Source organism: Pseudozyma flocculosa, assembly GCF_000417875.1.
Source record: "Pseudozyma flocculosa PF-1 unplaced genomic scaffold scaffold00026, whole genome shotgun sequence".
Classification (NCBI taxonomy): domain Eukaryota; kingdom Fungi; phylum Basidiomycota; class Ustilaginomycetes; order Ustilaginales; family Ustilaginaceae; genus Pseudozyma; species Pseudozyma flocculosa.
The window spans coordinates 131727-154183 of record NW_006920894.1 but is presented as its reverse complement, the minus strand read 5'-3'; the positions used below and the strand labels follow the sequence as shown (position 1 = coordinate 154183).

General features: G+C 66.0%; 6 protein-coding genes across 6 annotated transcripts in view; 4 read left to right on the top strand and 2 right to left on the bottom strand.

The window, feature by feature from the left end:
* The window catches only part of PFL1_06433 (uncharacterized protein), a gene marked incomplete at both ends in the record, with an annotated part of 3310 nt that extends 3021 nt beyond the window's left edge, over window positions 1–289 (top strand). Inside the window, one exon of the mRNA XM_007883974.1 lies at window positions 11–289. Within this exon, the coding sequence (XP_007882165.1) occupies window positions 11–289 (279 nt within the window). The remainder of the gene's footprint in view (window positions 1–10) is intronic.
* Window positions 290–1511: 1222 nt separating this feature from the next.
* PFL1_06432 (uncharacterized protein) lies at window positions 1512–2828 on the top strand (the record flags this gene model as incomplete). The annotated part of the gene is made up of 1 exon (XM_007883973.1): window positions 1512–2828. One exon carries the CDS (start codon window positions 1512–1514, stop codon window positions 2826–2828), a length of 1317 nt encoding a protein of 438 aa, XP_007882164.1.
* A 4012-nt stretch (window positions 2829–6840) lies between these two features.
* Window positions 6841–13356, top strand: PFL1_06431 (uncharacterized protein; the record flags this gene model as incomplete). The annotated part of the gene is made up of 1 exon (XM_007883972.1): window positions 6841–13356. One exon carries the CDS (start codon window positions 6841–6843, stop codon window positions 13354–13356), a length of 6516 nt encoding a protein of 2171 aa, XP_007882163.1.
* A 401-nt stretch (window positions 13357–13757) lies between these two features.
* Window positions 13758–15680, bottom strand: PFL1_06430 (uncharacterized protein; the record flags this gene model as incomplete). Its single annotated transcript, XM_007883971.1, has 2 exons — window positions 13758–15129; window positions 15238–15680. 2 exons carry the CDS (start codon window positions 15678–15680, stop codon window positions 13758–13760), a joined length of 1815 nt encoding a protein of 604 aa, XP_007882162.1.
* An 837-nt stretch (window positions 15681–16517) lies between these two features.
* Window positions 16518–20927, top strand: PFL1_06429 (uncharacterized protein; the record flags this gene model as incomplete). The annotated part of the gene is made up of 1 exon (XM_007883970.1): window positions 16518–20927. The coding sequence occupies one exon, from the start codon at window positions 16518–16520 to the stop codon at window positions 20925–20927; it is 4410 nt and encodes a 1469-aa protein (XP_007882161.1).
* Window positions 20928–21264: 337 nt separating this feature from the next.
* PFL1_06428 (uncharacterized protein) lies at window positions 21265–21968 on the bottom strand (the record flags this gene model as incomplete). The annotated part of the gene is made up of 2 exons (XM_007883969.1): window positions 21265–21708; window positions 21846–21968. The coding sequence occupies 2 exons, from the start codon at window positions 21966–21968 to the stop codon at window positions 21265–21267; spliced, it is 567 nt and encodes a 188-aa protein (XP_007882160.1).
* Window positions 21969–22457: the final 489 nt, after the last annotated feature.

Below are 22457 nucleotides of genomic sequence, written 5' to 3'. Positions count from 1 at the left end.
CGAGTCTCAGGACATCTTGGACGGCCGCCTGACGATCTCGCACTACCTCAGCAACGCCACCGACCAGTGGACCGGGCCGCGTGGCCGCGTCGACCTCGCCGCGCTCGAGGCCCACCTGCCGCCCGCGCCCCGGCGGACCGGCGAGGGCGAGGGCGAGGGCGAGGGCGAGGGCGACGAGCTCGAAGACACGCTCGCCCTCGTCTGCGGCCCGCCGCCGATGGAAAAGGCGGTCAGGCAGTCGCTCGCCGCGCTCGGGTGGGACGTCGAGCGCACCGTCGTCTTCTTCTAGGTGGCAGAGGGACCCTGTAATATATAGCGCGCGCCTCACTCTCGCTCGACCACTGCAACCATGACATGCCGTGCGAAGCTCCCTTGTCTGTCGGCGACTAGCGGTGTGCATCGTACGTCGTCCTCGTAGAAGGCGTTGGGCGAAGGAGATCGAGGGGTGGGAGAAACGTACACAAAAAAGAAGAGTTTGAGGCGGTGTTACCGTGCGCGCTTTCAAGCCGGCCCCGCCATGGTGGCGGAGACCTTTGTGCTCCCTATCCACCTTTGGATCCGAAAGATACGTGCAGCTGAGGGTCGAGTGGTGAAGTGCTCGGGCGACCGACTCCTTCGGACCCGTAGGTCATCGTGGTCCCCCTCCGAAGAGGAGGCGACACACTCGAGTTACTCGCCGTGCGGACAGACCCGCTGCCGGGCGTGCGCAGATATCGACGATCCCTCAGCCATCTTTCGGAAAGGCTAACAGTCGTGGGGCGCGCTCGGGCGGGGCCTCATCCCCTGGTTGCACCCATAACAGGTGAAAGGATGGCAGGGGCAAACACGGGGTTTGAATGGGCCGTGTGTGTGCGACGTCTCTGGACGGTGAGGGCGCCCGGTGGACTTGCAGACGGCCTGGACGGAACCGAGGGCCTCGAGTCACTTTTTCGGAATTTTCCGCTTTTCGGTCGCTGGCCGACCGAGCCAGCCGGCCGGCCGGAACTGCCGAGCCTGCTTGGCTGGCCAGGCCCTCGCCCTGCCCTGCCGTCTTCGGGAAAAGCCTGGCGCCGCTGCTGGCGTGCCTCTCTGCGGCCGGGCCAGCGAGCTGGGTTTGCGCTCTGCCTAGCCTGCTGGTGGACCGGCAACGGCCACAGGCAGGCCAGTCGGCAGGCCGACGGTTTTTGTTTTCGTCTTCTTGCGCGTGGGTCGGGGGCAGACAGGCGGCGGAGAGCAGAGCCGGCCAGGCCTAGGGTGGGGGAAGAAGGGGCCTTCCTGCCTGCCACGTTGGGTGCGGCGTGTGCGTGCCACAAGGGCAGCCTGGCAGGCCGCTCATCCACGCCCGTCGCGCCTGGTCCGCTCCTTCTCTCCTGGTTTCATCTCTCGGCATCGATTGATCACCACCTCCTCTCCCCAAGGGATCTTCCCCTTTCCCTCTCCCCCGAAACCTCTCCCCGAGCTACACCGGGAGAGTATCGACCCTACCCCCCTTCCACCTCGCTCCCTTGCGGGATCGTCCTCCTTGGCCCACCATGGCGGCGATGCCCAAGCCTGCGGACTCCAAGGGCGGCGGCAAGGCCACTGTCCTGCTGGGCGCCCAGTGGGGCGACGAGGGCAAGGGCAAGCTCGCCGACGTCCTCAGCACCCAGATGGACGTCTGCGCCCGCTGCGCCGGAGGCAACAACGCCGGCCACACCATCGTGGCCAACGTCAACGGCGTAAAGACCAAGTTTGACTTCCACCTGCTCCCCTCGGGCCTCGTCAACCCGCGCTGCGCCGGCTTCATCGGCTCCGGCGTCGTCGTCCACGTCCCCTCGTTCTTCGAGGAGCTCGACAAGCTCGAGAAAAAGGGCCTCAACTGCGACGGCCGCCTCTTTATCTCGGACCGCGCCCACCTCGTCTTCGACTTCCACCAGGTCGTCGATGGCCTCAAGGAGGTCGAGCTCGGCGGCAGCAGCATCGGCACCACCAAGAAGGGCATCGGTCCGGCCTACTCGTCCAAGGCCTCGCGCTCCGGCCTCCGCGTCCACCACCTCTACGACCCGGAGCTCTTTGCCTCCAAGTTCCGCAAGCTGGTCGAGGGCCGCTTCAAGCGCTACGGCCACTTTGAGTACGACACCGAGGGCGAGATTGCGCGCTACAAGGCCTTTGCCGAGCGCCTCCGCCCGCACATTGTCGACGGCGTCACCTTCATCCACACCGCCCTGTCGTCCAACCGGCGCGTGCTGGTCGAGGGCGCCAACGCCCTCATGCTCGACATCGACTTTGGCACGTACCCCTTTGTCACCAGCTCCTCGACCTCGATTGGCGGCGTCTGCACCGGCCTGGGCATCCCGCCCAACGCCATCGGCGACGTCATCGGCGTCATGAAGGCCTACACGACCCGCGTCGGCATGGGACCCTTCCCCACGGAGCTGACCGACGACATCGGACACCACCTCCAGGAGGTCGGCGCCGAGTACGGCGTCACCACCGGACGCCGTCGCCGCTGCGGCTGGCTCGACCTGGTCATGATGCGCTACTCGTGCCTGATCAACGGCTACACCAGCCTCAACCTGACAAAGCTCGACGTGCTCGACAACCTCAAGGAGCTCAAGGTGGCCGTCGGTTACACCGTCGACGGCAAGGAGCTCACCAGCTTCCCCGCCGACCTCGAGGTGCTGGCCAAGGTCGAGGTGCAGTACAAGACGCTGCCCGGCTGGGAGGGCGACATCTCCAAGGCGACCACGTTTGACGAGCTGCCGCAGACCTGCCGCGACTATGTCGACTTTATCGAGAGCTTCCTCAGCGTCAAGATTGAGTGGATCGGCGTTGGCCCTGCGCGGGAGTCGATGATCCACCGCGCCTGATCGCCCGTCGCCCGTCGCCCGTCGCCCGTCCATAGACAGACTCTAGTTGCCCGTCCAATCCGATACATGCGGCGCATCTCTGTGCAGGTGTGCCGCTGCGAAATCAGAACCCTTCCATTGCCATGGTCGCCGCCTCTCTCGCCGTCCGTGCCACCAGACCACGACGCTGGTTTGTTCGTGTGCTATCTGCTTCTGTGCGTGCAGTCGAGTCGCGAAAGTTTCCTCCGACGACTTGAGCCGGCGGAGAGCCTGCTTGACCGATGGCAGCCAGCGAGTCGGGCGAGGAGCCAATTTGCTGCGCAATTCCGGTCTGCTTTTCTCGCGGTCCCGACGGGGCCAGATTGGAGCTGGCCATGCGCAGCTGCCGGTACCGGATGAGGTCCAATTCGCAGCTGCGCCTGCAGTGCGACGCAGCGAAAGCGGCGACCTGCGGGATGCATCCGAAATCGGACCCGGCCGAGTTGTTGGCGAAGCCACCCCTAGCCTGAGCGGACGAGCGGCTCGGGCAAAAACGGAGAGCGCCGATAAGCGGGCCGCCTGTTTGCCGTGACTTGGGGGTCGTCGGTCGAATCCGGAGATCAGCGTGTGCGATGTGACTCGACCGCTTCGTCCCCACGCTGCCAGCCCAACGTTCACCCTGCCCTGCCCTGCCCTGCCCTGCCCTGCCGTGCCCTCTGCGTGAAAAATGCATGGGCGCTGCCTGCCGCCAGGCCGCCCACCCTCGACTCGCCCCCGCGCCTGCTTCCTTCTCAACTGCGCGGCGGATGCGGCCACCTGCCTGTCCGTACGGCCAGCGTCTGCCTTGCTTGGAAGAACGAAATGCGGCAATCCTTGAAGGCCGTGGATTGTGCCGAGAACACGCACGCAGCTGCAACGTGTCACCCTTGCTCCCGCACCTGCCTCTACCTACGACGTGCGTGCGCCTCGCTCCGCAAACAGGCAGGCCCGCCCTCCGGGGTGAACGCGCGAACGTAATCGTCCGTCCGTTATCAGGCGCCCTGATCCGATCCAATCAGCGTCAAAGGATCGCAAACCCGCCTGCCTGTCCGCCAGAGCTCGACCATCTGGACATCCGAGCAGGCAAGGCACGAAGGTCGGCCGTCCTTGACCTGATTCGACGAGCGAGGTCGGACGGGGTCTGGGGAACCTTTGTTGGTCACGCGCGAAAAGCTCGAGCTTCGACGCTGCACCCGACCTCGCCGGTCAAGCTGCCCCAGCGAGCCGGTCGTATGTGGTCGCGGTCACGAGCCGTCCAAGACCGACGCCAACACCGCAGCATCATCCTCGCGGAAGCCTGCCTGTTCGAAGCTCTCGATGCCAGAGTCTGAGCTTGTAGGCGCCCGCAACTTCGCGAGCACCGAGCAGAGGCAGGGACCGCCGTCTTGCGAAGACGTGGGGCGCGGCTGACAGACAGGCCACGCTCGTTGTACGTACCGCGGCGTCTCGCGCGTGGCTCTGCGCGGGGGCCGACAACGATGCGGGCGGGCGCAAGAGATCCCCCGGCTAACGCGTACGGCGTCGGTGGGTCAGGCTTCGTAGGTAACTTGTCGCTCGGCGTAGGCTTTGGGCGAGCAAGGACGGTCGCTGCTCGGAACCCCACACGCTCCGCACCGGCGGTGGCCTTAATTTTTTTTCAGCTGCCTGCCTGGCTGCTCGCCTGCCTGCCTGACCGCTGCTGCTGCTGCTGCTGCTGCTGCTGCTGCCTGCTCGTCGTCGTCGAGCCGTCCTCTTCTAGCAGTCCCCGGCCCGCCCCCGCACCTTCACCTCTTCTTCCCTCTCTCTCCCTCGCAACTTCCCTTTCCATCGCACCACCACCATCCTCGCCGTTACCTTACTCTCTTGCTTCTCACTGCCCAGCGTCCAGCCTACCGCAAAACGACAGAGAGAAACACGAGGAGCTCGCCGTCGACACAGCCTACCTCGCCCGCCCTCTGCAACCACCTCCGCCCGCCCTCAAAACGCCCCTACGGCCTCAGCCGAGAGATCGGCATCGAAAATCATATCTACCCCTCCCAGCCTCTTGCGCCGCGAGACTCTGAGCTCTTGCTTCTAGGTGAGTGCTCGCGCGCCGTCGCTTCCAATCGGACCCATGCTGCGTTTCTCGCGTTCCTTTGGGTGGGGGAGGCGCGCGTCGGCTCGCCTCGCGGGCTGCTCTGAAGCCGACGACCTGGCCTGCTGTTCCTCGTCAATCGTCTCAGCCTGTTCTCTCAGAGACGGGCGAAGGCGTCGAGCGACGAGTCGCGTCGGGCGAGGCGCGATCATCACGTCCGATTGTGGCCCAGCCTTCGGATCGCTCGCATCGCTGCACCACTCGTTTCGCGTCTTGTCGACCTCTTTGTCGCCGCCCACTGTCCGGCTGTCCCCTGTCGCAGTGCTCGCCGCCACAAGGCCGGAAGGCCATGAGGTGGCGGCATCGCAGGTGGTCGTCTCGATGGCGGCCGCGATGAACGGCGACGAACGGCGACGGCGACGACGACGACGACGAAGGAACGTCCTTCTCGTCGGCCGAGCGTGGTGCTCGCGCGCGTGGAAGGAGGCAGGCAGACGGGGCGGGCGAGTCGGCGAGAGCCCTAGCCTGGAAGATGCGGGGTCTGGGCAGTACGTGGAGGCGGAGGCCGGCCAGGCCTAGGGAACCGGACCGGTTCGCAGAAGCACCTCGCTCGTGCGGGCCCCAGGGTCATGCATGGGCCTGGCCTCTTATCGGCAGCCAATCAGGCGGCTCGGATTCCTGCCATCTCATCTCATCTCGCTCGCTCGCTCGTCTTCGTTCAGAGCCGAGCCGAGGCGAGGCGAGGCGAGGCCAGGAATTTCCAGATGCCCGCCCGCCCGAGCTTGCTTCTGGCAGGACCCGAGCGGGAAGAAAAAGAGGCCGGCCTCTTGCCTCTGCGCTGCCCGCTCGTTTTTTCTTCTCGCCGCGTCAGGCTAAGCCTGGCCACGGCGGTGGCAAGGGCGAGTCACCCGCCTGCTCTTCTCGCACGAGAGAGTCGTCCCGTGTTGGGTAAGCCGTGCGTCCGCCCCCTCCTCGGGTGCCGCCGGCAATTACCATAATATCGGTTCGGCTGACCAGCCAAGAAAGGTTGGCCGCCCTTGTCCCGCCTCGTCGCTGCCATCCAGCTGTCTGCCAGCTGGCGTTGCGGGTTGGAGATGGCTGTCGAAGTTGGCGCGTCGGGCTGGCCAGCGAGCGAGCCGGCAGCGTCCGGATTTTTTTAGACTTCTCGCCTGGCCCCTCGCCAGCCGGCCTGGTCGCTGGTTCTTCGCAGCCCTCCCGCTGGCTGGGGCCAGACTCGTCGGTCCACGCCCGCGCGGCGCCGCCGAGTCAGACAGGCAGAGGCTCGCCTGCGTTTTGAAAGCCGTCGCCGCTGCCTGGGCTGGGCGGGCCCAATTTCAAAGGGGCGGCCGCCTGATTGGTCGATGTTCAGCGCATGCACGCCGCCGTAGCCTCGCCTGCTTCCTGGCCTGACCTGGCCGGGCCCGCTGCTTGGCTGGCTGGCTGGCTAGCTGGCTCGTCGGTCGCCGTTGCCACAGTCCCCACCGCGCGCTGGACCTTCCGGGCTAACAAATATCGCTGCCTCGCCCTCTTCACCTTCCGTTCACCTCGTCCCCCCGCATCCACCACCACCTGCCGAACGGACTTTCTTCACACCCTGCCAAACCTCTGTCCACCCGTCGGCCGTCCCTTTCTTCGCCACTCGCTAGACCCGCCGGTCGAGCCTACCATTTCGAGTCTTCCCTCCCTGCCCGTCTCTCTTCCGCAGCAGCCGCGCAAAAAAGCATCTGTATTCTCTTCGCCCGCAAAGAGCCTCGCCTTCAACCGCATACCCCCGGTCGAGCCCAGCAACGTCAAGCCTCGTATCCCAAACGCATCGACCCGCCCGTCACCCTGCATCTAGACCTCTCCCGCGCCGCCGCCGCCACCAGCCGGATCTACCGTAGCCCCAGGGAGCACCTCCTCGAGACTCTCCCTTCTTCACCGCCCCAAACACTCCACCGTACCACTTTCGCAGTCGCTGGGATGGCTCCGACGGTTTCCGCCAGGCCTTCCACCACCGCCACTTCCCGCCACGTCGAGAAGCTCACCGCCGAGCTCGCCGCCATCAACGAGGAGTCGATCTCCTCGACCGACTTTGCCACCAGCGGCTATGAGGAGGTAGAGCGCGCCACCGAGACCTCCTGGGCTGGCGCCCTGCCCGCCGCCCAGGGTCTCTACGACCCGGACAACGAGAAGGATGCCTGCGGTGTCGGCTTCATGTGCCAGATCAAGGGCAAGCCCGCGCACAAGATCGTGTCGGACGCCAAGCAGCTGCTCTGCAACATGACTCACCGTGGCGCCGTCGGCGCCGACGCTCGCGACGGTGACGGTGCCGGTGTCATGACGGGCATCCCCGACCACTTCTTCCGCCGTGAGGCCGAGAGGGACGTTGGCTTCACCCTGCCGCCCCAGGGTCAGTACGCCGTGGGCAACCTCTTCTTTGACCCTACGAGCGAGCAGGCCTGGCGCAAGCAGGTCGACACCTTCACCGGCCTCGCCGAGAAGCTGCACCTGCGCGTGCTCGGCTGGCGTGAGGTGCCTGTCGACAACACCATCCTCGGCCCCGCCTCGAGGTCTAAGGAGCCCAAGATCCTCCAGCCCTTTGTCGTCCTCACGGACCACTACGGCACGGGCAAGGAGCCTCAGGCCACCGACAAGAAGTTCGACGACCAGTACTTTGGCCGCCAGCTCTATGTGCTCCGCAAGCACGCCACGCACACCATCGGCCTCGCCAACTGGTTCTACATCTGCTCGCTCAGCCCGTCGAACATCATCTACAAGGGCCAGCTGAGCCCCGTCCAGGTTTACAACTACTACCACGACCTCAACAATGCCCACTACGCGTCGCACTTTGCCCTCGTCCACTCGCGCTTCTCGACCAACACGTTCCCCTCGTGGGACCGCGCCCAGCCCATGCGCTGGGCCGCCCACAACGGCGAGATCAACACCGTCCGCGGCAACAAGAACTGGATGCGCGCGCGTGAGGGTGTCCTCAAGTCCGAGACGTTCGGCGACGAGCTCGACATGCTCTACCCCATCATCGAGAGCGGCGGCTCCGACTCGGCCGCGTTCGACAACGTCCTCGAGCTGCTGGTCATCAACAACGTCCTCACCCTGCCCCAGGCCGTCATGATGATGATTCCCGAGGCGTGGCAGGGCGACGGTGACCGCATGGACCCGGCCAAGACCGCCTTCTACCGCTGGGCCGCGTGCCTGATGGAGCCTTGGGACGGTCCCGCGCTTTTCACCTTCGCCGACGGCAGATACTGCGGTGCCAACCTCGACAGGAACGGTCTGCGACCCTGCCGATACTACGTCACCGACGACGACATCATGATCTGCGCCTCCGAGGTCGGAACCATCTCGATCGCGCCCGAGACGATCCTCGAGAAGGGCCGGCTGCAGCCGGGCAAGATGTTGCTCGTCGACACTGTCGAGGGCCGCATCGTTGAGGACCGCGAGCTCAAGATGACGACCGCCCAGAGCCGCGACTTTGCCGCCTGGATCGAGAACCAGATGCTCCGCCTGCCCGAGATTGTGGACCGCGTGCGCCGCGAGACGGGCAACGCCATCGCCCCTGTCCTCGACGACGAGCGTTTGAGCACCGACCCGCGCCTTATGACGTTCGGCTACACGGCCGAGCAGATCAACCTGCTCATGCTGCCCATGATCAGCGACGGCAAGGAGGCGCTTGGATCGATGGGCAACGACGGAGCGCTTGCGTGCATCTCGCCCAACGCCCGCCTCATCTACGACTACTTCCGCCAGCTCTTCGCGCAGGTCACCAACCCGCCCATTGACCCGATCCGAGAGTCGATTGTCATGTCGCTTGAGCAGTACGTCGGTCCCGAGGGCAACCTCCTCGAGATGAAGCCCGAGCAGTGCCACCGTCTGCTGCTGCCCTCGCCCATCCTCACCATCGACGAGATGAACGCCATCAAGCAGCTCGACACTGTCCACGCCGACTGGCCGTCCAAGACGATCGACATCACGTTCGACAAGGGCGCCGGCCTGACGGGCTACGAGGCTGCCCTCGACCGCGTCTGCAGCGAGACGTCGCAGGCCATCCGCGATGGCTACCGTGTCGTCATCCTCTCGGACCGCGCCGTCAGCGCCGACCGCGTCAGCATCAGCTCGCTCATTGCCTGCGGCGGTGTCCACCACCACCTGATCCGCAACAAGGAGCGCAGCAAGATCGCCCTCATGGTCGAGTCGGCCGAGGCTCGCGAGGTGCACCACATGTGCGTCCTCGTCGGCTACGGTGCCGACGCCATCTGCCCCTGGCTCGCCTTCGAGGCGATGCTCAAGGTGTCGCGCGAGGGCCTGCTCAAGGCCGACCTCAGCCCCTCCCAGATCGTCGACAACTGGAGGCACGCCATCGACAAGGGCATCCTCAAGGTCATGTCCAAGATGGGTATCTCGACGCTCGCCTCGTACAAGGGCGCCCAGATCTTTGAGGCGCTCGGCCTCGACAACAGCGTCATCGAGCGCTGCTTTGCCGGCACCGCGTCGCGCATCAGCGGTTCAACGTTCGAGCTGCTCGCCATGGACGCCCTCGAGCTCCACGACCGCGGCTTCCCGTCGCGCGAGACGGTCACCATCCCCGGCCTGCCCGAGAGTGGAGAGTTCCACTACCGCCACGGCGGTGAGGCGCACATCAACAACCCCGTCACCATCGCCAACCTGCAGGACGCCGCGCGCGAGAAGAACCAGTCGGCCTGGGACACGTACTCCAAGGCTTCGCACGACGCCGTCAAGGGCACTTCGCTCCGCGGCATGCTCGACTTCGACTTCACCAAGTCGCGACCCATCCCCGTCGACCAGGTCGAGCCGTGGACCGAGATCGTCCAGCGCTTCTGTACGGGCGCCATGTCGTACGGTTCCATCTCGATGGAGGCCCACTCGGCTCTCGCCATTGCCATGAACCGCCTCGGAGGCCGCTCCAACACCGGTGAGGGTGGCGAGGACCCTGAGCGCTCCATCCCGCTGCCCAACGGCGACTCGCTCCGATCCAAGATCAAGCAGATCGCCTCGGGCCGCTTCGGCGTCACCAGCAACTACCTCGCCGACTCGGACGAGCTGCAGATCAAGATGGCCCAGGGCGCGAAGCCTGGTGAGGGTGGTGAGCTCCCCGGCCACAAGGTGTCTCCCTCGATTGCGCGCACGCGTCACTCGACTGCCGGTGTCGGCCTCATCAGCCCTCCGCCGCACCACGACATCTACTCGATCGAGGACCTCAAGCAGCTGATCTACGACCTCAAGTGCGCCAACCCGCGCGCCAACGTGTCGGTCAAGCTCGTCTCCGAGGTCGGCGTCGGTGTCGTCGCGTCCGGTGTGGCCAAGGCCAAGGCCGACCACCTCGTCATCTCGGGCCACGACGGAGGCACCGGTGCCGCCGTCTGGACCGGTATCAAGCAGACCGGTCTGCCGTGGGAGCTCGGCCTGGCCGAGGCCCACCAGACGCTGGTGCTCAATGACCTGCGTGGCCGTGTCATCGTCCAGACCGACGGTCAGCTGCGTACCGGCCGCGACGTTGCCATCGCCTGTCTGCTTGGCGCCGAGGAGTGGGGCTTCGCCACCACGCCCCTGATCGCCATGGGATGCCTGATGCTGCGAAAGTGCCACCTGAACACGTGCGCCGTCGGCATCGCCACCCAGGACCCGCAGCTGCGCGAGAAGTTCGCCGGCCAGCCCGAGCACGTCATCAACTTCTTCTTCTATCTCGCCGAGGAGCTGCGCGCCATCATGGCCAAGCTCGGCCTGCGCACCATCAATGAGATGGTGGGCCGCGCCGACCTGCTCAAGGTCGACGACAGCCTCCGCACGCCCAAGACCCGCCACCTCGACCTGTCGGCGCTGCTCAAGCCGGCCCACCAGATGCGCCCCGGTGCCGCCACCTACAAGGTGCGCAAGCAGGACCACAAGCTCTATGTGCGCCTCGACAACAAGCTCATCGACGAGGCGGAGCCGGCGCTCACCGAGGGCCTGCCCGTCATCATCGACTGTGACGTCGTCAACACCGACCGCGCGCTCGGCACCACGCTGTCGTACCGCGTGTCGAAGCTTTACGGCGAGGAGGGCCTGCCCGCCGACCTGATCCACGTCAACGCCAAGGGCTCGGCCGGTCAGTCGTGCGGCGCGTTCCTTGCCCCCGGTATCACCATCGAGCTCGAGGGTGACCTCAACGACGGCGGAGGAAAGGGCCTCTCGGGTGGTCGCCTGATCGTCTACCCGCCCAAGAACTCGGTCTTCAAGGCCGAGGAGCAGATCATCGCGGGCAACGTCTGCCTCTACGGCGCCACCAGCGGCCACGCCTACTTCCGCGGCATCGCTGCCGAGCGTTTCGCTGTCAGGAACTCGGGCGCCCACGCCGTCGTCGAGGGAACCGGCGATCACGCCCTCGAGTACATGACTGGCGGCCGCGTCGTCATCCTCGGCTCCACCGGCCGCAACGTCGCCGCCGGCATGAGCGGCGGCATCGCTTACGTGCTCGACATGAACCGCGACTTTGCCAGCAAGTGCAACCTTGGCACCGTCGAGCTCGGGCCCGTCAAGGAGCCCCACGACATCGCCGAGCTGCGCAACCTCATCGAGAACCACAAGCACTACACGGGCTCCACGGTGGCCGAGCACGTCCTGCGCGAGTTCCACCACCTGCTGCCGCGCTTCGTCCGCGTCATGCCCGTCGACTACAAGCGCGTCCTCGAGGAGGAGGCCGCCCGCGCCGCCGCCGAGAAGAAGCGCTCGAGCCACGTCGACCTGCTCGGCACCCTCTCGCGCCACGGCAGCCAGGTCGACGTCTCGGTCGTCGACGACCAGCCCAAGGACAACGTCGTCGACAACGTCCGCGAGGTGCCCGCCGCCAAGCCGGCCAAGCACGCCGAGCCGGCGCTCGTCGACCTCGAGGACTCGATGGTCGACGAGGAGACGGCCAAGGCCCGCCTCGAGAAGGTCGACAAGGTGCGCGGCTTCATGAAGTACAAGCGCCTCGGCGAGCACTACCGCGCTCCCGGCAAGCGCATCAAGGACTACAAGGAGCTCTCGGTCCGCCTGACCGAGTCCGAGCTCAAGTACCAGACGGCCCGCTGCATGGACTGCGGCGTCCCCTTCTGCCAGGGCGACACGGGCTGCCCCATCAGCAACATCATCCCGCAGTGGAACTCGATGGTGTTTAACTCGGACTGGCGCGCCGCCCTCGACCGCCTGCTGATGACCAACAACTTCCCCGAGTTCACCGGCCGCGTCTGCCCCGCTCCCTGCGAGGGCGCCTGCACTCTCGGCGTCATCGAGCAGCCCGTCGGCATCAAGACGATCGAGTGCGCCATCATCGACAAGGGCTTCGAGGAGGGCTGGATGGTGCCGCGCCCGCCCAAGGTGCGCACGGGCAAGACGGTCGCCATCATCGGCTCCGGCCCCGCCGGCCTGGCGTGCGCTGACCAGCTCAACAAGGCTGGCCACTCGGTCACCGTCTACGAGCGCGCCGACCGCATCGGCGGCCTGCTCATGTACGGCATCCCCAATATGAAGCTCGACAAGGGCGTCGTCCAGCGCCGCGTCGACCTCATGGCCGCCGAGGGCGTCAACTTTGTCACCAGCGCCCACGTCGGCAAGGACGTCGACCCGCGCCAGCTTCACGCCCAGAACGACGCCCTCGTCTACGCCGTCGGCGCCACCTGGCCGCGCGACCTCAAGGTGCCCGGCCGCGAGGCCGACGGCGTCCACTTTGCCATGGACTTCCTCGCGCCCAACACCAAGTCGCTCCTCGACTCGGGCCTTGCCGACGGCCACTACCTCAGCGCCAAGGGCAAGGACGTGATCGTGATTGGTGGCGGTGATACTGGCTGCGATGCGCAGGCCACGGCCCTGCGACACGGCGCCAAGAGCATCGTCAACTTTGAGCTGCTGCCGCAGCCGCCCAACGAGCGCGCCCGCGGCAACCCCTGGCCGCAGTTCCCGCGCGTCTTCAAGGTCGACTACGGCCATGCCGAGGTGGCCGCCCAGTGGGGCAGCGACCCGCGCGAGTACTGCATCTCGACGACGTCGTTTGAGAAGGACGAGAGCGGCAAGCTGGTGGCGCTCAACACGATCAAGGTCAACTGGGAGCTCGACGCGTCGGGCAAGTGGCAGATGAACAAGGTGCCCGGCTCCGAGAAGCGCTGGCCTTGCGACCTGTGCCTGCTGTCGCTGGGCTTCCTGGGCCCGGAGAACGACGCCGTATCGGCGCTCGGCCTCGAGCAGGACGGCCGCTCCAACATCAAGGCCGACGACCTCAAGGGCAAGTCGCCCTACCGCACCAACGTCGAGCGCGTCTACACGGCCGGCGACTGCCGCCGCGGCCAGTCGCTCATTGTCTGGGGCATCCAGGAGGGCCGCTCGGCCGCCGCCCAGGTTGATCGCGACTTGATGGGCAACACGCGCCTCGCCTGGGCCGGCTCGATCAAGAAGCGCGAGTTCCTGCCCACCAAGGCCGAGCAGACCAAGGTGGCCGCCACCGCCTAAGCCCTCCCTCGCTTCATCACCCCACCTTCCCCCCTCTTCGCCCCCCTCTCTCCCGTCACGAAGCCCCTTTTACGAAGCAAGAAACGTGTGTACATCATCCGTCTCATTCTCCCGCGCTCCCCGTTTTCCCCCTCTGGCCGGCTACGTTGTACACGATCCCAGGTTTCTTGGCTCCTTCCTCTCTCTGTCTCTCTCTCTCTCTCTGTTCCATGTTGTTGTGTCCGTGGCTCTGAAATCGCGAACCGTAGGCTTGACCCGACGTGCAGCGCGTGTGTGCGAGCGCGAGCGAACAACGACCGACGGGGTCGAGATGTGGAAATGACCAAGATCGAAATGGCAAGGGGATGGCGGACGGGTGGTATCTAGGTACAGCGTGGGATGGGGTTTGAGCGAGAACGCGGCTAGGAGAGGTCCATGGCTTCCTCCTCTTCGATTCTCAACCTCTGCCTCTTTTCCTCTTGCTCCCTCTCCTGCCTCTCGAGCTCCTGCATCATATCGGCATCGAACCCATCATCGTCCTCTCCAACACCATCACCATCGCCGTCGGTGGTTCCATTCCCCTTTGACCCCGACCCCGACCCCGACCCCGCCCTCGTCGTGGTCGCGTTCGCGTTCGAAGCCACGGTGCCTGCACCGCCTTCGACGCCGTCGTCGTCGTCGTGGTCGACGGTGATGGCCTCGCCGCCCTCGTGTTCGAGTCTCCAGCTCCTCTCAAAGTACCTGTTGGGGTGGGATACGCTCTCGCCCTGACCGTCGAGGCCGGCGCCCTTCTTGACCCCCCTGTTGCGGTGGGTCAGTTCAAACAGCCGCGTGCACCCGACATGGTAGTGGCCCGCCTTGACGGCCGTCAGGATCTCGCCCTGCTCGCCCGCGCTGAGGCCGTAGTGCGTCGACAGCGCCGTCGAGAGGTTGGCCGGCGAAAAGTGGCGAAAGGGGCACCCGTGCGAGTCCTGCGGGCCCGGCGGGTCCTGGGTCAGGATGCGGGCGCAGCTCTTGGCCGGGTAGTTTAGCCTCCGACCCTCGAGGCCGTAGCCGTGCCGGATATTGTAGCGGTGCTCTTTTGTGAACTTGTCGTCGGTCATGTTGCGGAAACTGCGCCGCCAAAAGAGGAGCGCCTCCTCGATGGGCAGGCCGAGCTCCTTGAGGAAGAGGTTGTACTGCAGCCGCGCGTAGTGGCGCAAGTGGCCCGACTCGGTCAGGGTCGTGTGCAGGTGGCGCATGCAGAGGGGCGCGTGGGCCTTGACCAGCGAGTCGACCATCCCGGCCGTGATGGTCGTGGTGCCGTCAGCCGTGATCGATGAGTTGGAAAAGTCGTTGGACAGGCCGGCCAGGAAGCCCATGCTGAGGTGCGAGAGGACGGGGAGCAGGCGGTCGTCCTCGTCGAGGCGGGGCAGCGCCTTGGCGGTGGCCTCGAGGTCCCTGGCGAGGCGCGACTGGAACTCGGCAAAGATGAGGCTCGACTGCTCCTTGATGGGCACCCAGGCCTTGCCGGCGTGCAGAAAGACGCGGCGCTTTTCGACGAGGTCCGTGACGCGCGTCCACTCGACCTTGACAAACTTTTCCGCGTCAAAGGTCTGGGCGATGCGCGGGTGGGTGGCGATGAGCTGCTCGCGGTAGAGGCGCATCTCGTCGTGGCTGACGTCGTCCCACTTGAACTGGAGCGCCGTCTTGAGGTCGGCGAGGAACGCCTCGCGCTCGGCCGTGTCGTCGCTCTCGTAGCGCAGGCGGAAGAGGGTGGTCTCGGCCTTGACAAAGCGCCGGCGCAGATCCTCGCTGGGGGGCGTCCGGCGGGTCCGAGGAGAAGCGTACACGAGGGGGAAGCGAGGTCAGTGCTGTGTCGCCGTTTCTCTCTAGGACGGCGACGAGGGGTTGCCGGCTCACCTGCGGCAAAAGGCGAGGCGAAGGACAAAGTGGCTGACGTGGTCCTTTGTCCTCTCGAGCTGCACGTCGGTGGATCTGGCAGCGGTGTTGGCCGCGAGCGGAAGGTACTTTTTCGCCATTGCATTGACGGCCTCCTTCATCTCTGGATAGGAGCGGTTGCGTGCCTGGGAGGACTCGACCTCTGCGAGGACCTTTAGGCGGTCGATGGCCCAGGACTCGAACTGCTCGATGGTGATTTCGTCGATGGGGGGCAGCGAGTAGAAGTTGAGGCGGTGCGGGTACTTTTCGAGCTTGCCGCCCTTTAGGTTGCGGCGCTTGACGGTGGGCGCGGTGGTGATGCCGGAGATGGGGTTGGCCGACGAGGGGTAGGGGCCGGATGACGACGAGGATGCGGCGGCCGAGGCGCCGCCGCCGATGGCGCTTGGTTGTGCGGTGCGGAACATGGCTTGCGCTTGCGATGTCGCTGTGGGGGAACGGGAGTGCCGTGGCCGAGGACGAGGGCGAGGGCGAGGCAGTGGTAGTTGAGAGGGGAAGTGAGGCGGCGGGGTGGCGGGGTGGCGGCGAGGAGGCAAGCAAGGTTGGAGGCCGACTGCAGCCCTCGACCAAAGGTGCCTTAGCCTGACTCGCCATCTGGCTCTCAAGCCAGGTCGGTGGTCGTTTGCCAACGCGTCGCGCGGCCGCCTGTTGTTGAGTAAAGAGGCGCGCTCATCGGGCATTCAGGCGGTGGTGGTGGTGTTGGGATCGGCATCGGCGGGATAATGCCCGATAAGTGACGACCCCGCCAGTGACGACCCCGTCGAAGTTGAGATGGAGGCAAGGCGACTGAGGCGAGGCGCGTCCAACCCACGAAGAAAATCCCCAAAAGGCGCAGGCGAGCGACGCCGCCCGGCGCAGCCCTCTCCCTCTGGCTGCTGTGGCTTGGTCGCTTGTCGTCATCACCACCACCACCAACCTCCTCCCTCCTCGTCTTCTTTCTCCTCCCCCACCCACCTCTCTCGGCCCATTCGCGCACCGCCACCACCTCCCTTCCACACAGCCCATCAGAAGCCCTCACCGGCGGCCACGGCACGCGCATACAACCGTCCCAACAGCGTCGCACGCCCGCCGCCTGGCCCTCCTTCCCGTCGCTCCCGCCCGCACCTCGACAAGCATCAAAGACGAGCATCAGGGCACCAGCACATTCCCCATCGCCACTTGACCCGTCTTCCTGGCGACAACCTTCCCTGCCCACGTCCGGCCGCCGGCCTTCTCCGTGCGCCGCCCGGCTTCGACTGCCCAACATGGTCGCCGATCCGTTCAGCTTGCCCTCGCTCCAGGATGCTGTCGCCGCAGTCCACTCGGCCAAAGCGGGCCGCATCACCTTGCCAGAGCTGAAAGCGAGGCTCCCCGAACGAAACGACGCTTACTACGAGCACCGCAGCGACCCCTGGCTTGCATTCGAAAAGACAAGAACCCTGCCCGTTCCCCCAGAAATCTTCGACGGCATCAAGGGTCTCGCCCCCATCGCCAGGCAGGCCCTCTTCCCCGACATCCAGCGCGCATGCATCACCATCGACCACCAGCTCTACCTCTGGAACTATGCCGAGGGACAGTCGGCCTTCGAGTACCACTCGCTACCAGACGACCAGCTCATCCTCGCAGTCGGCGTCATCCCCGCCAGGCAAGGCGTCTTTATCGACCAGATAAAGCACCTCCTCGTCATCAGCACCGGTTCTTTTCCTCACGTCGGAAGGTCCCTCACCCTTCTCGGCATCGAGTTCATCCAGAAAGCCGATGGCCAGTCCGAGGTCAAGCTCTACGAGACCGGAATGAGCGCAAACACCAACGGCGTCGTCCTCACCGAGATCCACGGCACCGCCGCCGGCAGGATCTTTGCCGCCGGGTCCGACAACTGCCTCTACGAGCTCGTCTACCAGGCCAGCGAGGGCTGGTTCAGCAACAAGTGCTACCTCCGCAACGTCACCAGCCCCAAGTTCTCCAACCTCCTCCCCACCTTCATCAAGGCCGAGAAGCGCCTCGACCGCATCGCCGTCGACGACGCCCGCAATCTCCTCTACACCCTCCGCGAAGGGTCCCTCATCGAAGTCTTCCACCTCCCCTCGCGCGACGCATCCAGGGCACCCAACAAGACCGGCAGCGTCGAGGGCGTCACCAAGCAGTCCGGCATCACGCACTCGCAGCAGGACGTCGGCGACATTGTCTGGATCGGGCCGGCGGAACACGACCCGCGCACCAACGTGGCCCTTATCGCCGTGACGACGAGGGGTTACCGGATCTTCTTTGACGACTTTCAAGGGAGGACGTGGGCGCCCTTCCAGGTGCGCATGCCGCCGGGCCTGGCAGCGCCACTGCAGCCTCAACAGCAGCCATCACAGCCCGGGCAGCAGAACGCGCTGGCCCTCTCCGGCACAGGCCAGTCGCAGCTGCAGCAGCAGCAGCAGGCAGCAACGGCGGCAGGCAGGAACGTCTCGTCGGTCCTCTGCGCTGGCGACGTCTTCATGCTGGCGTTCAGCTTCAACGCGGGCCTTTCGCAGGTCTGCTGCATCACGCCCGCCCCCTCGGGCTCTTCGACGCCCGGCGCGCGCGTCGAGTCAGCCTCGTACATCGACCTCGAGCTGGTCTTCAGCGCGCCGGTCATGGCTGAGACCAAACCGCTCGGCTCAGCGGCGGCGGCGGCGCCCTTCTCGGAGTGCGGCGAGCTCATCCGCCCCACGGTGGCGCAGTTCCTTCGGCCACCGCGCAGCTTCCTCATCCTCGACAACAACGGCTTGACCGAGGTCGTGGAGCGCAGGCCCATCGACATGCTCAAGGCGCTGCTCGAGTCCGGCATGTCCATCAACAGCGCCATCATGATGGAGTTTCTCAATACGTTTGGGCCCACCGAATCTTGCGCTACTGCGCTCGCCATTGCCGCCGGCAACTCGCAGGTCTCGCTCAATCGACTGAGCGCCGGGGCCTTTGGCGGCGGCGGTCCCAAGGGCGCCGGCAGGATGCTGAGCGAGGAAGTCATGTCCCAGGCCTCGCGGATCATCTTTGGCCAGTGCGGCTCCTGGCCGGCGATGACGACGCCACTCAACGCGCCGCGGACGTCGCGGCACGAGGGCCTCGCCCTGTACATGGCCTGCCTGCTGGACCGCATCTGGGACCGCCTGCTGGTTCCGCCGGCCCCCCCTGCTGCGGGTGCCAAGCCGAACGCCGCGGCCTCGAACGCCGTCACGCCCTACAAGTCGCTCGTCGCCTCTTCGGCCTCGACAACGGCGACGCAGCTCCCGCTCAAGAAGGAGGACCTCGAGGCTGCCCTGCTCGACCTGGCGCCGCTCTGCGAGTTTATGCAGCGTAACGGCAAGCTCTTTAGCCTTGGCGGGCCCTCGTCCAGTCGGCTCGTACTCGGCGGTGCTGGCGGCACGGAATACGACCAGGAGCGGGCCATCAAATCGGACCAGGAGAGCGTCGAGAGGATCCAGGCGCTGGCACTGCGGACGGTCGAGGCGGTCAACTTTGTCCTCTTCCTCATGGACCACGGCCTTCCGCCGCTGATCAACGCCTGCTCTGCCGACGCCAAGAAGACGATCTCGTCGCTGCGCTTCGGCCAGCTCCTGACGGCTCCCGAGGGCAAGATCGTCTCCAAGGAGCTTGTCACGGCCCTCATCGAGGCCAAGATCGGCGCCCAGGCCAGCATCGACGCCGTCGCCGACGGGCTCCAGTCGCGCTGCGGCAGCTTCTGCAGCGCCGACGACGTGCGCCAGTACAAGGCGACCGAGTGCATCCGCCGGGCCAAGGAGACGCCGTCGGAGCAGGAAAAGGTCGACCAGCTGCGCCACAGCGAGCGGCTGCTGAGCAGGGGCGCGGGACAGCTGTCGACCGACAAGCTGCGGGCCATCTGCGACGACTACCGCCGGCTCGACTACCCGATCGGCGTCGTCGATCTGGCGCTGCGATGCGCGGCCGAGTGGGACCCGAACAACGTCGCGATCGCCTACCGCGCCGATGGATGCCCCGCGGGTGCGGACAACGAGCCGCGCAAGGCCGTCTACGACCGGCGCAAGGCGGCCTACGCCATCGTCTTTGAGACGCTCAAGGAGCTCGACGACCGGCTCGACGCCGCGCACAATGTCCAGGACACCAAGGCACGCGTGCAGGTGCTGGTCGATGCGCGCGACACGGTGCGCGGCGACGCCTACGCGCGCGCCGAGGCTTCCGACGACCCTCTGTTCCACGAGCAGTTTTATGCCTGGTTGATTGAGCGCCGGCTGACCGACCAGCTGCTCCAGCTGCGAACGCCATTCCTCGCCGACTACCTCCAGGGCATGCCGGCGGCCGACCACGCCAACGACGTGGGCTACGTGCGCACGCTGCGCGACCTGCTGTGGCAGCTCTACGTGCGCAACAGCGAGTTCTTTGCGGCGGCGCAGGTGCTCGATGCGCTGGCGCACTCCAAGGAGTTTGGGTTGGAGCTGCGCGAGCGGATCGAGTACCTGGCGCTGGCGGTGGGCAACGCCAAGTCGGTGGGGCCGCTGCATGCGGGCAACCACGACGTGGTGACGTTCCTGTCGCAGGTCGAAGAGGACCTCGAGGTGGCCCAGGTGCAGGCCAAAATCCTCCACTCGCTGCAGCAGCTGGCGGCCGACGACGCCGACGTCGAGCGGACCGAGTCGATCGAGTGGCTCGACGACGAGCTTCTGGACCTCTCGACGCTCTACAAGAACTTTGCCGAGCCGTACGGCCTGCTCGAGGAGCAGCTCATGATCATCGCGAGCGCCGAGTACCAAGACGTCGGGCTGGTGGCCGAGGTGTGGACGCAGATCCTCACCCGCGAGCACGAGGCGGCGCGGCGGGCGGGCCAGGCCAACGCGGCGCGGGCCATTGCGACGACGGTCAAGGACCTCTTTGTGCGGCTGGGGCGCAAGGACAATGCGTGTCCCGTCGACGTCGTCCTCGACCTGCTGATGCGCTACGCGTTTGAGCAGGACAACGACTTGCGCGTCGAGAACCCCGTACCGGCCTCGTGGCGCAAGCGGAGCAAGGGCGACCGCAACCTCGCCACGTCGCCGCTCGAGTCCACCAGCGGGTCGACGGTGCTCTCGGCGGCGGCATCGTCGACGACGGCTGGCGCCAACAACAATAGCAGCAACAACAACCTCGAGCTTCAGCAGCAGCAGCGGCAGGGCAAGGCGACGGCGACGGCGACGGCAGAAGCGGTGCCGACGGGCTGGGCGAGCACGACGCTGCTCTCGACGGGCTCGGAGCCGGAGCTGATCCTCGACATCCTGCAGGGAGCCATGTCTACGGCGCCCCCGCCGTGGAACACGAACGCGGGCAACGCGTTCCTGGTGGCGGAGCTGGCCGAGTTCCTGCACGTCTGGATCCAGGCGTCGCTGCAGCAGACGCGCCACTTTGCACCGGGTTCCGCTTCGATGCTGGGCGGCCTCGGCGGCGGCGGCGGCGGTGGTATTGGAGGAGGGGGAGGGGGAGGGGCGGGTATGGCGGCGCCGCTTCCCGTTGATCGGTTGTGGGAGCTGGTCAACTCGCAGATTGTCAAGGTCGGCGCTGCCGTTGCCAACGTCGATGCTGGCGCTGCTCTGCGAGGTGGTGCTGGCGGGGCTGTGGGAGGAGGGGGAGGGGAGGGCAAGGCAAAGGAGACGATCAAGAGGTTGAGAGAGTGCATGGAGCTCCTCAAGGTTTGGTTCTGAGCGCCCGGCCCGGCCTGGCCTGGCCTTTTTCTCGTTCTCAGCTCGTCATCTCGCTCCCAGAGACATACATGCATGCATGCTGCTGTACTTCCACCGCGACAGGCAGGCCGGAGATTGAGTCGTGGTCCGGTGGGAGGCTGTGGCTCGACAGAGGAGAAAGAGGGGTAGGCGCGATGGGGATGCGCAGTCATCGATCGGATTCGGCCTCGGGCGCGCTCAAGGAGCGGCGGGCGGATGCGGGAGCCCAAAGGGAGGGTAGAATACAGCTAGCTGAAACGGAAGGAAGGCGGAATCGGTGCGGGAGGAAGGGGGAGGGGAAGGGCGAGGATGACGAGGGCTAGCAGAACTGGACGATCCAGTTGCCAAACGAGGGCGGGCACGAGTGGTTGGGTTTCCTCGTCTCGCCACCGGACCTCTGTCCCTGTCCCTCGAGGAGGCCAGACGAGGCCTTGTAAGCGTCCTTGCAGCTCGGACCGTCGCACCACGCGGGCGTGCAGTAGCCCTGGTACTGCCTTCCCTGGTTCCAGATGAGGAGGGGCACATTGTAGCCGCCCTCGAGCGAGACGTTGTAGTCGCCGTCGTCGAGGGCCAGCTCGCCCCACGTGGCGCCGTCGCCCGTCGTCGTGTCGGCCTTGCGCAGCGGCGAAAAGACTTTGCCGCGGTACGTGTCCGACTTGAAGGTGTGTACCGCCTGCTCGTTGTGCGCCAGCACCGGCCAGCTCGACCGGCCCGGCAGCGGAGGCGTAAAGATGGGCGCGAACGAGTGCTTGCACTTGTTCAGCTGTGTGTTGCGTGTGGTTGCCGTCGAGGGAGAGGAGCAGGTGAAGTGCAATCCAGTCAGCGATCCTACAAAGTCGAGAGAGGCTACGGACAGATGGATGGACGGATGGATGGATGGGCAGGCAGGGCAAGACTCACAACGGTGAACGTGATCTTGGAGCTGCGGTCCTGCAACTCGACGTGGGGGGGTACGGCGGCCGAGGTGGCCAGTCCGACCGAGGTGGCCAGGATGGCGAGCAGGGCCTTTGTGGGGAAGTGCATCGTCGTGGCGGTCGTTGTCGTGGGCGTGTAGACGGAGGTGCTCCGGCGATGTCGGTGGTGGTGGTGGTGGTAGTGGACGGGAGAAGGCTAGAGTGGTGGGTGTGCGGTATGGGGAGCCGGTGGGGAGCGGAGTTGGTGATGGCGGCCAGAGGACGGCGGACCTCGACTTCTTATACCACCACGGAGGACGAGGAGGCGGGGGCGCTCATATTGTCCGCCCTGCCAGCGAGCGCCCTTAGATCCTCGACGGCAGATAGACAAGGCACCGACGATCTGGCTCACTCCAGCCAGGCCAAAGGAGGTCAAGCCACAAAGAGAGCTGGCAAGCATGCGAGGCTGGACCGGGTGGCTTGACCCGGCTGCCAGGATGAGTTCATGTCAAGTCGAGGCGGCCGTCGATGATTCGAGAGGAGGCGGGCAGGGTGTCATGGAACCCACGTACGGCTGTCCGGGTCGACCAAGCGAGCGACGGAGCGAACAGAGACAAGG